Genomic DNA, 15,240 nt, shown 5'->3' on the forward strand with positions numbered 1-15,240 from the left:
GTGTCGTTTCAAAGTTACATTTCGTACATTTTAAGCCTATAATTTGTAACGTACAAAACAATGTAAATTTGAGCTGTTTCTTATCTCCACAATAAGAAAATCCAACTTTACGTTTTTTACACAATGATATTTATGGAACAGTAATATCATATTATTGCATCGCTTGGAGAATGAAGTCAAGGTACGATGTGACCCTAGTGTAAACGCTGGGATACCCAGCTGTGCCGCACTTATAAGCATAAGACACAATACCTATTAAATACGAGGTTAATTCATGTTGTATCAGCAGTGTCCGCCGCGGTCAGCCTGAAAGGATCGTTAAATTTTTAATCAAAGATACTGAAATATATCGATCGAATTGTATTGAAATTATACTTATATACAGTAATAATCTTCTATTGATTTGTGTATTGAAATACTCCAATTTATAACGTACATGTTATATGTATTTTGAGCAAAACTAAGATTAGAAGGAAATTAGATTAAATACCATAACGAGGTGTGAGAAGTGGGCAAAACTATAAATTGTGTTTATCTATTATTTTTAATGTTTAAGACGTCGATTTGATGTTAATTCGAATCGACGTGTCTTCAGATACCGTATAGTTTGTAGTAACTCTGTAACTTAATTACCGTACAAGAATCCTCTCCACCCTGAGCATGTTCGGCGCATATTATACCATCAGTGATATCAGGTGCATTAGGAAATTTGGAATAAGCTATTTTGCATTCGGCGTTCTTAATCACTGGCATTTGTACTTCCATTAATGCATTACGTCGTGGTCGTCCTACGAAGAAAATAAGAAAGATATTTAAGACTGGAACTATTTAATTTTATTATAAAATTGATATCACTTACTATATCTTAATGCTCCCATCCAGCAACAAGGGGGGTTATAGCCGACGAAGTTGCTCTTTCGTAGGGGCTCTTCGTACAAATGGGATATACGTACCCTGAAAAATAAAAAAATAAATGAAAATGCAGGAAACGAATGACCAAAAGTATGAGAAAGAATTATACACGCTTTATGACACAATATATGTGTACAGTAAGAAATTTCAGGATATGATACTTCAGTAATACTCAATAGCATATATATATATATATATATTTGAGGACTTACTCGAAAATGGCACCTCCTCCACCAATCTAAGAATGACAATATTATGATTGTGTATGTTTTCTATTCCATCCATATGTGCACAATGTGCTGCGGTCAAAACATGCCTAGCCGATATCAGGGAACCTCCGCACTTCCATAGTGGTTTGTCTGGGTTTCGGGGATTACGAAAACCTAATGCAGCGATCCATGGCCAAGCGCCTAAAATGCAATAGTCATAGTTGTGAATATACATAATTTGTTCTCACATAACGGGTAACAACGATTATTACCTATTCGATATTCGATCATACAGCAGACGATAAGTACATACGTACAAATACTCTGAAATAGAGATTTGATAAAGACAGAAATTAAATTTTTATTCCAGTGGAATACAAATTATTAAATAATTCTATATAATTTCTATTTGAACTATACTGAACTATAAAGTTCAAACGTGTAATTTCTGCCCTAACAGTTTTTGATCTCTATCCATATTATTACTCCTATATCAATTTTTTATTTCAAGCAAAAAGATACTCTTCCTAACATGAAGTAAAAGAAAGAAATAATTCAAGTTATAAGTAAAGTTACTACGATAAAATCATAGCATTATTATTTAGTCTAATTGAATGTACATTGATGTGCTGTTTAATGCCTTTAAAGTTCATTCTTTGCAGTAAATGGCTTATTATTAATCGGAAAGAAAGACATAAAACGTACCAAGTTCAGCTGGTTTACCATCGACCACCCTGGTATGAGAGACGTTGCTAAAACCACAGTATGGTGGTCGCAAAGCCTTATACTTATACACAGTTTTTATTAAAATTTCTCTCTTCTCTTGTTTGGATCGTTCGGACAGCAAACGATCGTAACATTGCCCTGGTATCTGCACACTGATCGTCTATAAAAATCGGTGGCTGTACGGTACTGTATCTGCCATATTTCTTGCAGAGGTTTACATTTTCTGTAGTCAAGGCACCTGCCTTCTTGATTGTCCGGTGTGGTACATTCTGGATCAAACAATTTTAAAACATTTATACAGTTCAAAGATGCGTAAGAAAGCGACACCGATTACTCAACTTTCGAAGTAAAAAGCCGATCAAGTCCACCGGATTGCCCTACAGACACGTATTAATCCGTAAGAGTGAGTCATCATGTTGATAATAATTATCTAAAGAAACTTTTCACGTGAAAATATAAAATTTTAATTGATTAGATATTGTGTTAGCCATACTTAAGAAAGAAAATGAAAATGAATGAAATGAAAGAAAAGGACTACCTTCAACCTCATTTTTTAAATAAACACTTTGTCAGTTTTTCGGTAAATAAATTCTTAGGAATTCAGGACAGTTTTTTAGTGAATCATTTTGTTTCGACCGTTCGCGGAGAGACGCGATCGCGAGATAGCACGTCAACGAGAGTTGTAAGTTCCCATTACGATTAAATAATCGACGCCACGAACTGATCGATCCCCTTATTTCGATTATGATAATAAGGGTAGTTCAATGAAATTCCACAGAATTAACACAAATAAATTAATGTTTATTTCAACAACTTATTAACTAGAAAGATATAAATGGAACAAAAAAAATGTAACTGCGTTTTGGTTGAAAGTAATGCGCGACATACCACATGTGTTGACGGTTCGACTTCTCGAAAAGTTCTGAACGCCTTTCGATTTTTTTCGTTTTTTCTGGAAGGCGACCCCCACTACGTTCGGATCACGCCACATTCTTTTACAGCGAGGTAAAATACGGGCCACGAGTCGACGTTTCTGGAAGTCGCCCTGCTTAATGAACCATGCGCTTGCCACTACAATGTTTGTTTGCCGGGCAGACGCGACGATCCGTCTGCGACATTATAGTGCCGCGATCGATAGTTAAGAATATGACCTATGTAAGCCGCATGGCGTAACATTCTCCCCCCGTTGAGAGGGTACCGATCAAACTAGCGAGGTGTGGTTGAGGTTCCCATCTTATTTCGTCTCGATGGCTAGTTGTTCGGGTTTCTCGAGATCGGGTTGAATTGGCAGTGGGACAAGCCTTTTGACGCCCCGATCCAAATGCTCTTTGCCGTCTGAACTGTAGCTGTCCGGATGACACCATCGGCGCCTGGGATGAACCTTGATAACTCGGCCCAGAAGCCAATGCATGGAGGGAACGTTGTCCTCTCTGAGGATGACGATTGTGCCCTTTTGGATGCTGTGTCCACCCTTGCTCCATTTATTGCGGTTGGTTAGCTCGTTCAAATACTCCTTATGCCAGCGGTTCCAAAAATGTTGTTTAAGCTGTTGGATATGCTGCCATTTGGAGAGTCGGTTCGATGGAATGTCTCTGAAATCTCGATCACGTAAGCACATTAATGAATCGCCAATGAGGAAATGTCCGGGAGTGAGGGCTAGGAGATCATTTGGATCGGTGGAGATAGGAGTTAGCGGGCGGGAATTGAGGACTGCTTCTATTTCTATGATAAGAGTATTACGGTGTTAAGCTCATATGTTTCTGTTTCTCCACTCGCGCTGCGCCATAATATCCTTTGATATTTCCGATCCTCTGGTCGTACGAGGAATTGCCGATACATTTTCTCGATGTCGCCAGTGAGTACGTACTGATGAGCGCGGAATCTAATTAATATACAAAATAAATTGTGAATTGATTCGAGAATATAGGATTTCCCATTTTCATGATTATCGTGATTTTTGTATAAATATATTTTTAAGATACTAATAATTAGGTACTTATAAATTAGTATTATCAATTATTTTGCATTTATAATTCCGCCTCTAGTATAAGTGTTAATTGAAAACTAACTTTATGTTTCAAAAAGTACTAGCAAAGTCGTTGAGTAACAAGCCACTGATGCTAACACAAATAGCATTGTCGTAATTAAATATTTCTAAATATTCATTTTTCATTTTGAACCTGTAGAAACAATTTATTATATATACTATTAGCTAAGTAATTGCATATTTAATTAAGTCGAAATATAAAACTTAGTTATTTTAATAATTTAAAAAATAAAAACTGACAAACATTTCAATTTTAATTTATGGTTGAACAAAAGACAGTTATTCTTCATTAATTGAAATATTGCAATGCAGAGTACTTTCCAAAATACGCCGAGAGTATTCCTGATGGTGAAAACGAGCGTTGCTTCATCGAACGCAGCTAAAGAAAACAACATCTATGTAGTTGGTGGTACGATGCCTGAAATAGAGGGCGCTAAATTGTACAATACCTGTACTATTTGGGGTCCCGATGGAACTTTGATAGCAAAACACCGAAAGGTAAGTAATATATTCCTTTATGGCTTTGGAATTTGAAAATATTGGGGTGAAGAAAGTGACTCTATCTAGGAATAATTTAGGAATATACATATGTACATACGTATACTATAACCAATTCTATAATTTACGGTTTATAAAATACGTTATGATACGGGAAACGCCCATTTTTGTTGTAATGTGTTTGTTGTTGTATAAATTTTTCACATACTTAAAATATTATTATACTTATTTTTTCTCCTTTTTAAACATTATTAAATGATAAGATTTTTTAATAAAAGAAAGTGATAAAAACGCTGTCAGTTATTAAATAAAAAATAATTAAAGTTTAGGAGTTGGTAACTTTGATATTAAATTACAAAAGTTTGCAGCAATAGAATTAGCGACCACATTTTTATGTTATTAGGTACATCTATTCGACATCGACATTCCTAATAAGATTACTTTTCGAGAGAGTGATTCACTCAGTCCTGGTAACTCCCTAACGACGTTCGATGTGAAGGGCTGCAAAATAGGTATTGGCATTTGCTATGATATTAGATTCGAGGAAATGGCACGCATTTATCGGAACAAAGGTACAGTAACTTAATCGATCATACTTAACTAGCAAAAAATTAAATATCTTTCTTAAATATATTCTATATAAATTTAATATAATCGGTAACTCTGTATAAAAAGAAGCTTAATTTAAAAAACCAGTATATTTGCTGAAAATGAAACAAATAAAAGAATTAAAAGCACAATAAGAGGACTGTCCTCGCATATTCAGAAATGATGGAATGTGAACCGTGCAACTACGAAGTTAATTGGTATTCGGTGGCTTCATATTTCCTGCTTCTCTGGGTTAGGTTGCCAAATGCTGATATATCCAGCGGCATTCAATATGACCACTGGACCACTGCACTGGTCATTACTTCAGCGTTTCAGAGCGAATGATAATCAATTATACGTTGCCTGCATATCACCGGCTCGTGTTCCTTAAGCAAGTTTACGTCGCATGGGGACATACACAGTTGACCAATCCCTGGGGAAAGATTCTTTACGATTTGGAAACTCAAGAGAATATGGCAGTCACCGATATCGGTAATTTACAGCTTAAAATTAAAAGCGAGAGATCCATGATGTAATTAATTTTTAGTCTCGTTAATTTATCGATTTAGCCATCTTCCTCTGTATTTGTTGAATTTATTAGTAAGCATTACTTATTACTTCGTATGTTTCTTTTTTCTATCAGATCTAAAAGTTGTTGAGGAAGTAAGGGCTCAGATACCTACATTTTCTCAGAGACGTACAGATTTGTACGACACTGTCTGTAAGAAGGAGTACTCTACACTAAAACAGAAAATGTTTTTTTATAATATTTCTACTACGATATCCTTTTTTTGTGAATTATTACTAATTTCTTATCATTTGTACTAAATGAATGACTCAATTAAGAAAACCAAAACGTTATAAATAATAATCTGTATATCTTGTGTATCAACATGTAATTGGATATTATAATAATATAGGAATGCTATAATAATATAGGATAATAATATAGGAGAATAGTAATATAGAAAAAAACTACATGCTTTTAAACACCTTTAATATCGATCACATAAATTGTTATAATTCACAATGATTACGCATACATAAAAGACCCCTTGATAGTAAAATTTACGATCAAAAGGCAATTACGTATCGTTTAACAACATTTAATTTATAACACCTTTTAAACATTTAGACAGATTAACACATAACACTTCTTATATATAAACATCAATTCGAAGTTATCAGCTTGGAGAAAGAAATTGGTCGATTAATACCTGTAGATTGTCTGTCTCGATGAAAGACTTAAAGAGAGCAAAAACATGATAATGCCGCTAATATAATATTCCTTCTTTCTTGTATCTGTCTGCCTCTCAGGTCGTTTTACTAATTACAATAAGTAATTTCGCCTTCTTTGCGCTCTCTTTTAACGCATTCGAGACCGAAAGAAATTCATATCAGTCAGTAGGCAAGGGTATAGTATACATATTTTATATATAACTTATGTAGTAATGTATATATCATGTTAATTTCATATTTTTTTTCAATATAGAATTATTATATATATATATATATGACTGTACATAATACATTATAGAATAACATAGTATATAATTTTATATTTTAAAAATATGAGGCATACTATTTAAGATTGTCATCGATTTAAAATCAAAGTATGAAAAGGATACCCTGGAGAGAGTAAAACACAGAATCATTCTAACTAAACATTCAGATCGTACCGACACCTAGGTATCGTCTTACAATTAAATCTCGGTCTCGAATGGATTAAAATGAAATACATACTTGCAGCTTCAACATCTTCAATATCGAGAAGATTCAAACTTTACAAATAAATGTAAATTGCGATGTAAAACAACGCGATGTAAAAAGGGACAAAAGGAGGAAAGAAGGAACAGGGAAGCAAAGAGAAGAAACGAATTTTTCATTTTCTCTTGCCAGGAATATAAGATGCTAAGTAATCTTCCTAAGTAATCTCCTCCAGCTTTTTCTAGTTTGATCAATAATTATTAGTACATGTTAGGAAAACAAATAGAATTTTTGTTCTCAAGCGAGGTATAATCTAAATTTTGTATGTACACAAAAATGTTAAATATCTGTAATAAACATGGTATAATCAATTTTTTTACATAAAATTATATTGTATAGGCTATTGTTATTTAAACATTTTAAATTGGATGAAGAAAAAAAATGACGCAAATAAAACGTAGGACATTTTAATTAAAGAGACTAATATAGAGATTTATCTACTTAACTGTGATTAAATCATCTCCACTTAACGCTCTACCTCTTCTATTAATTATGCTTCGTTAAACTATGATTACAGAGGATGGGTTTTTTGATAAAATGACATTCTGACAAATATATATAGATCGATATATATAGATATAGATAGACAAATATATAGATTCTTACAACAGTAGTTATGAATGAACAGTAGTTATTGTATCAATTCCGTTCTTCAGAAGCTTCATTTGTGAAAAGACAATTCGCCAGAATATGGATTCACTGTAGTTATAGCTATAGGATTTCAATCTAGTTGACAGACTTGCTTTACGTAGAGAATATCTGTCTCTTGTTCTACCTTATCGCGATTCTCTCCTCATCTTATACGCTTTGTCGAGCAAAGTAATATTGGCATATATCTCGGCTCTGGTTACAATCATTAGTTTCCGCCTAAACGGTTAGAATCACATAGCTCGCGCTCTACTCTCGCTTTATTCAACATTCAGGCCATATGGTCGCATGCGACGAGTTTTATGTTAATTCCGACCGATTACAATACCTTTCTTTCGTTTACAAGGAACGACGAGACTGGCAGTTGCGTGATTTCCAATGCAAAAGCCGCGATATCTGCACGATAACCTAACCTCAACCGATTTTGTTGTACTATTCTTACGTGGACTTCGTTTGTACCACTTTCGTAACAAAAATAGAATACGTAGAACACAGCATTCCGTTATGCGATATTGTCGATTCCTAACATCCGAAAAATCAGAGATAATTATTTCCCTACAGTTGTACATTTGTGTGAAAAATTACGAACGTAAAGTTGTTTGGTGCATGCACAGTCCTCCCCTCCGCTGCATTTGCGTGGACATGCTAGAAAGATTCACTTTTCCACGGTGAAACTGTATGTATTATAATTTTCATTTTTACAAAGGTCGAACCATCCTACTATGCATAAATTTAATATTAATATAAGCAGGTTTCGTGTTAAGTATTACATCTGACGTATAAGCACACGTGTGTACGAGCCTTGGTTTTAAATGTCTTATAGTAGACACCGAAAAGATTATTCAGTTGGATATCTGACTCAATATCAATATTTTACTAGGAGATAACATGTTAAGAACACGTTGGTGGATGGCATGGGAGATGATGAATGAAGACATACTTCTGTGAGATACATAAAATAGTAGTCAGAACGTATTTTGGCGCTTGGGGACAGCAACAGCTTTTTTTTTTTTTATTTATTTGTTGGAATTACAATCAATTCTCGCGTTGAGAATTGTTCAGTAATTTTTCCTGGCGTGGGCGCAGTGACATGGCTGTTTATTTACAATAAGTTAATACTTATTATAGATAGGTATAATTTATAAGTATTATAAGTAAGTGCATTAGCTTAATTTGGATAATTAAATGAATCTAACGTTTAGGTCTAGCGGGTAGTGCCTCTTCAGCCTGCGAATCTGGTCCGTCGTATCGAGTAGTCCAGTGATTAGGGGGTTTCGGTGTTTCTTGACTCTTTTTGCTATATCTGTCGCTATATTTTGCTATTTCCGCTTTGACTGTAGGGTATCTTGAGGTCGCGATGGATGGTTTCGTTGGTAACATACCAAGGTGCGTCTATTAAGGCTCTTAGCGTTTTCGATTGGAACTCGTTGTAGTATTTCGATGTTGGAGTTACTTGCTGTTCCCCATCGCTTCCTATATCCCTATATTCCGTACTTGCTTCGCTTGGTACTTTTATAATTTTCGCAGTTACAATAAAAAATTTAATTCTAACAGATTAAAGATTTAACCTCTTGCTTTATAGTGTACAATAATTTTTTTTTTTTTTTTTTGTATAGGTTATGTGATCCATAGTTTGAGTAAGCAGTACACACACACACACCACACACACACACACACACACACACACACACACACACACACACACACACACACACAACACACACACACACACACACACACACACAACCCACACACACACACACACACACACACACACATATTTACGTGACAAGCTTTCATTTCAATCTATATTTAAGATTAATATTTTATCAGTTTCTGTTCGTAACAACATCGAAGTAGTCAATAAGTTTGAGGAGTAGAATTAAGGAAGCTATGAAGCAAGAGGTTAGAACAAATTCTGAAAGAGGTTATGTACAACTCAGTAGTACTGCTTTACATTACTTTGCGAATTACTTTTCAAGCATAAAAATAGTTTAACAGCCACTTATAGTTACTTCCTTACCATTACATTCATTAAATTCGTTTGATTTTGTAAACTAAATAACCACGCTGCCCAGCCTCTTATTTAAAATAGAATTATTTTGTCATATATCCAACAGTTTACTTTCTCTTCGTAAATATTATTAATAATTTTATCAATTTCGTATACTTCCATCCTTCGTATAAGTGACAATAAATCAGAAGAGCTTCATAGCAATATTGAACAACATACAGTCAACTACAGCACCATTAGATACATCCACCATACAGTCAACTACAACACCATTAGATAACAGCAATACAATAGATTATTATTTTCTACGTGTCATTGATTCATCATCATCATTTTCCATTTTTTTAGCATATGTAAAAACGTATCTGACGTAATCTTACCTCGCTCTTTGAGTACAAAAATCCATTCAAATGAAACAAAGGGAAAAGAAATAAGAAAACAAACACTCACATACGAATCTTCATTACATAACTGTATGTACTCTCCTCGAGGTATAATTACTCAGACACGTTACAGCGTACCTTCTTCGTTCCCTGATGGCTGATGTTGATCGTTGACGTTTATAGTGAAAGAATTTCGTCAACGGCGCCATCTGGATCCCTGTTGAAAAATTAAACTAGCCGCAACAGCACCATTAAGCTCATCACCCAGAGTAGCTTTTGTTGCTGAGTCGTGGAGGAATTATTATCATCAACGACATAAACTTTACCAGTTCCGGTAACGTTCTTCAGGTGATCCAGACATTCGAAATCACAACATTCTTTTCCAAGGCGAAATTTTCTGCATGGCTGTAGTAAAAAGAAATCGATCAATTGTACAGATCAATCGTCACTCGACTGCTCGAGAATTCAGGTCATCCAGAGAATAGAATAGAGACGTGGAAAAATGTAGTGCGATCATCGCAGTGGGAGGAAATAGGGGGATAGGGACCAAATGAATGAACGAGATGTTAAGGACAACTGACGATAAGTTCTTCTTTTGTCGGGAATTGCATGTTTGTGAATGGTTTGTGGGTGGTTAGGTGGAGAGAATTGAAGAGTTTGGAGGTGACTGGAAGAGTGTTTTGGGCAAGGTAGATTGCAGAATGGTTGCGGTAGCATTGTGTTAATTATGGGTTTGTACATGTAATCTTTGTATGTATCACTACATACAACCTAACGTATATTTTTAATAATACATCAGAGTTTTAGTTATTTCATAGCTATGAATTTTATACTCTATAATCTTGACGTTTTATTTCACAGAAGCGTTTGAATATCCATAAAAATTAAATGAACCAATGTATTCATTATCTTATAGAGAAGATATATTATTTTTAATTATGTTCCAATTATTTATCATGATCCTGATTTCCTTATTCTGAAAATTTGAAAGGAAGTTTTGTAGTTTGATACTTTCAGCGACAAAGGGTCAATATTGCTTTAGTATATTTCGTCACATATACATGTATATCTATATGAATTGAGGACTGCTTCTATTTCTATGATAAGAGTATTACGGTGTTAAGCTCATATGTTTCTGTTTCTCCACTCGCGCTGCGCCATAATATCCTTTGATATTTCCGATCCTCTGGTCGTACGAGGAATTGCCGATACATTTTCTCGATGTCGCCAGTGAGTACGTACTGATGAGCGCGGAATCTAATTAATATACAAAATAAATTGTGAATTGATTCGAGAATATAGGATTTCCCCATTTTCATGATTATCGTGATTTTTGTATAAATATATTTTTTAAGATACTAATAATTAGGTACTTATAAATTAGTATTATCAATTATTTTGCATTTATAATTCCGCCTCTAGTATAAGTGTTAATTGAAAACTAACTTTATGTTTCAAAAAGTACTAGCAAAGTCGTTGAGTAACAAGCCACTGATGCTAACACAAATAGCATTGTCGTAATTAAATATTTCTAAATATTCATTTTTCATTTTGAACCTGTAGAAACAATTTATTATATATACTATTAGCTAAGTAATTGCATATTTAATTAAGTCGAAATATAAAACTTAGTTATTTTAATAATTTAAAAAATAAAAAACTGACAAACATTTCAATTTAATTTATGGTTGGAACAAAAGACAGTTATTCTTCATTAATTGAAATATTGCAATGCAGAGTACTTTCCAAAATACGCCGAGAGTATTCCTGATGGTGAAACGAGCGTTGCTTCATCGAACGCAGCTAAAGAAAACAACATCTATGTAGTTGGTGGTACGATGCCTGAAATAGAGGGCGCTAAATTGTACAATACCTGTACTATTTGGGGTCCCGATGGAACTTTGATAGCAAAACACCGAAAGGTAAGTAATATATTCCTTTATGGCTTTGAATTTGAAAATATTGGGGTGAAGAAAGTGACTCTATCTAGGAATAATTTAGGAATATACATATGTACATACGTATACTATAACCAATTCTATAATTTACGGTTTATAAAATACGTTATGATACGGGAAACGCCCATTTTTGTTGTAATGTGTTTGTTGTTGTATAAATTTTTCACATACTTAAAATATTATTATACTTATTTTTTCTCCTTTTTAAACATTATTAAATGATAAGATTTTTTAACAAAAGAAAGTGATAAAAACGCTGTCAGTTATTAAATAAAAAATAATTAAAGTTTAGGAGTTGGTAACTTTGATATTAAATTACAAAAGTTGCAGCAATAGAATTAGCGACCACATTTTTATGTTATTAGGTACATCTATTCGACATCGACATTCCTAATAAGATTACTTTTCGAGAGAGTGATTCACTCAGTCCTGGTAACTCCCTAACGACGTTCGATGTGAAGGGCTGCAAAATAGGTATTGGCATTTGCTATGATATTAGATTCGAGGAAATGGCACGCATTTATCGGAACAAAGGTACAGTAACTTAATCGATCAATACTTAACTAGCAAAAAATTAAATATCTTTCTTAAATATATTCTATATAAAATTAATATAATCTGTAACTCTGTATAAAAAGAAGCTTAATTTAAAAAACCAGTATATTTGCTGAAAATGAAACAAATAAAAGAATTAAAAGCACAATAAGAGGACTGTCCTCGCATATTCAGAAATGATGGAATGTGAACCGTGCAACTACGAAGTTAATTGGTATTCGGTGGCTTCATATTTCCTGCTTCTCTGGGTTAGGTTGCCAAATGCTGATATATCCAGCGGCATTCAATATGACCACTGGACCACTGCACTGGTCATTACTTCAGCGTTTCAGAGCGAATGATAATCAATTATACGTTGCCTGCATATCACCGGCTCGTGTTCCTTAAGCAAGTTACGTCGCATGGGGACATACACAGTTGACCAATCCCTGGGGAAAGATTCTTTACGATTTGGAAACTCAAGAGAATATGGCAGTCACCGATATCGGTAATTTACAGCTTAAAATTAAAAGCGAGAGATCCATGATGTAATTAATTTTTAGTCTCGTTAATTTATCGATTTAGCCATCTTCCTCTGTATTTGTTGAATTTATTAGTAAGCATTACTTATTACTTCGTATGTTTCTTTTTTCTATCAGATCTAAAAGTTGTTGAGGAAGTAAGACAAGACGAAATTTTTTGCATGTCTGTAGTAAAAAGAAATCGAATCTGGTCCGTCGTATCGAGTAGTCCAGTGATTAGGGGGTTTCGGTGTTTGTTGACTCTTTTGCTATATCTGTCGCTATATTTTGCTATTTCCTCTTTGACTGTAGGTATCTTGAGGTCGCGATGGATGGTTTCGTTGGTAACATACCAAGGTGCGTCTATTAAGGCTCTTAGCGTTTTCGATTGGAATCGTTGTAGTATTTCGATGTTGGAGTTACTTGGACAGCAACAGCTGGTGATACTGTCATACACCTCCATTTATAAACTTTCGAAAATCGATGTGACCTTCAAACTTTAGTGTATTCTGTTTCACAGCACAAAATGTTTCCGAAACGTACGTTTATTGTTACAATAAACTTGACTAGTGGCTCTGAAATACTATCCTTGAAAAAACAATGGGGAAATTGGAGCAAAAGCAGAAGGAAATAAACAAAGACCTTGTTGGTTCGTAAAAATAAAATATGCTACAGGAAAAACTTTTTCCAACGGATTGAGATGCGACAAGCTTTAAAAGCTATGACGCGAATCGAGCGTTTGTCTACAAGAGCGCATTTTCGGTGGATATATATGTCGGAATGACATTGGGGATAGGGTTGTCGGTGTTTGAGGAGTCTTCATTGAAGGTAGCCATCGTTGCGGTGTAACGAAGATACGATTTATTGACACAGGTATGAATAACACAGGTTTGACAATCTACCACGGCGGTGAGACGTCCGCGACACTAGTGACAATGGTCTCCGGTTCGATAACGAATCCGCGGCCAACGGGATGACAGATGGGCGTTCTCGCTGAATCTAAGTCTGATTCGTAAAAATAATTGCTGAGCGTAAAGACGTTACTCTTTGGTCGACGGGAGCGCGTAAAAGAATGCCCGTCCCGTCCCGATGATGCCACAGAGGAAAACTATAATGGGGTGTGTCTAAGGACACGAGATCATCGGATTCGTCGAGGAAAGCCTTCGTTTAGGAAGTAAGGGAAATTGACGTTGCTGCTAATTGGTCAATCTCCATATCGGTGGTTAGAAAAAGATGGTAGCCGCCCTCGAGGGAAAGTTGCTAGTGGGAGACGTCGCTCGTTGAAAAATATGTCTCCCCTATCTTCCCGTAGTTGGGACAAAGACTGTTTGTCTGTTTGAAGGACTTTAGTTAACTAAACCTTAAGATTTATAACGGGCCCTCGGGCTAGCCGAACATGTACTGCGGAGACGCATCGACATCTGGCAATCATCTTACTCGAAGAATAGGGTCTGCGTGTGGCGAGCCACGGGACAGAAACCGTGGGAATGTTTACTGTCGCGTGTCGCCACGAATATTTCTTTTAAGGAGAGCTATAGAATTACTCCATACCTTTGTTAGGCAAAGCGTTCATCCCTTGACCGCGGCTACGTTGGGCGACAGACTGTCACCTCGAGCCAAAGCTCACCGTCACTAATCTCGAACAATTACAATCGGATTGAATAACTACAATAGTTTAGTTACAGTTATAGTAGACTTTAGATTGCAATGTTGCGGGGCTATCCAAAGGTTCCGGTGTCCTTTCATCTCCGACATATAGATATACATGTATATGTGACGAAATATACTAAAGCAATATTGACCCTTTGTCGCTGAAAGTATCAAACTACAAAACTTCCTTTCAAATTTTCAGAATAAGGAAATCAGGATCATGATAAATAATTGGAACATAATTAAAAATAATATATCTTCTCTATAAGATAATGAATACATTGGTTCATTTAATTTTTATGGATATTCAAACGCTTCTGTGAAATAAAACGTCAAGATTATAGAGTATAAAATTCATAGCTATGAAATAACTAAAACTCTGATGTATTATTAAAAATATACGTTAGGTTGTATGTAGTGATACATACAAAGATTACATGTACAAACCCATAATTAACACAATGCTACCGCAACCATTCTGCAATCTACCTTGCCCAAAACACTCTTCCAGTCACCTCCAAACTCTTCAATTCTCTCCACCTAACCACCCACAAACCATTCACAAACATGCAATTCCCGACAAAAGAAGAACTTATCGTCAGTTGTCCTTAACATCTCGTTCATTCATTTGGTCCCTATCCCCCTATTTCCTCCCACTGCGATGATCGCACTACATTTTTCCACGTCTCTATTCTATTCTCTGGATGATCTGAATTCTCGAGCAGTCGAGTGACGATTGATCTGTACAATTGATCGATTTCTTTTTACTACAGCCATGCAGAAAA

At 35.0% G+C, this 15,240-nt stretch overlaps 1 protein-coding gene across 2 annotated transcripts in view; it reads right to left on the reverse strand.

Moving 5' to 3' along the window:
- Positions 1–258: 258 nt before the first annotated feature.
- LOC126877577 (venom serine protease Bi-VSP-like) overlaps positions 259–15,240 on the reverse strand; it is a 31,445-nt gene continuing 16,463 nt past the window's right edge. The window contains exon 5 of one of the 2 annotated variants that reach the window (XM_050640249.1): positions 259–306. In XM_050640249.1, the coding sequence (XP_050496206.1) occupies positions 283–306 (24 nt within the window). In that variant the 3' untranslated portion in view covers positions 259–282. Of the gene's footprint in view, positions 307–514; positions 789–15,240 lie in introns of those variants that run through there. The other variant, XM_050640248.1, reaches the window with a different exon arrangement.

The sequence above is a fragment of the Bombus huntii genome, unplaced genomic scaffold, assembly GCF_024542735.1.
Source record: "Bombus huntii isolate Logan2020A unplaced genomic scaffold, iyBomHunt1.1 ctg00000193.1, whole genome shotgun sequence".
NCBI classification, from domain to species: domain Eukaryota; kingdom Metazoa; phylum Arthropoda; class Insecta; order Hymenoptera; family Apidae; genus Bombus; species Bombus huntii.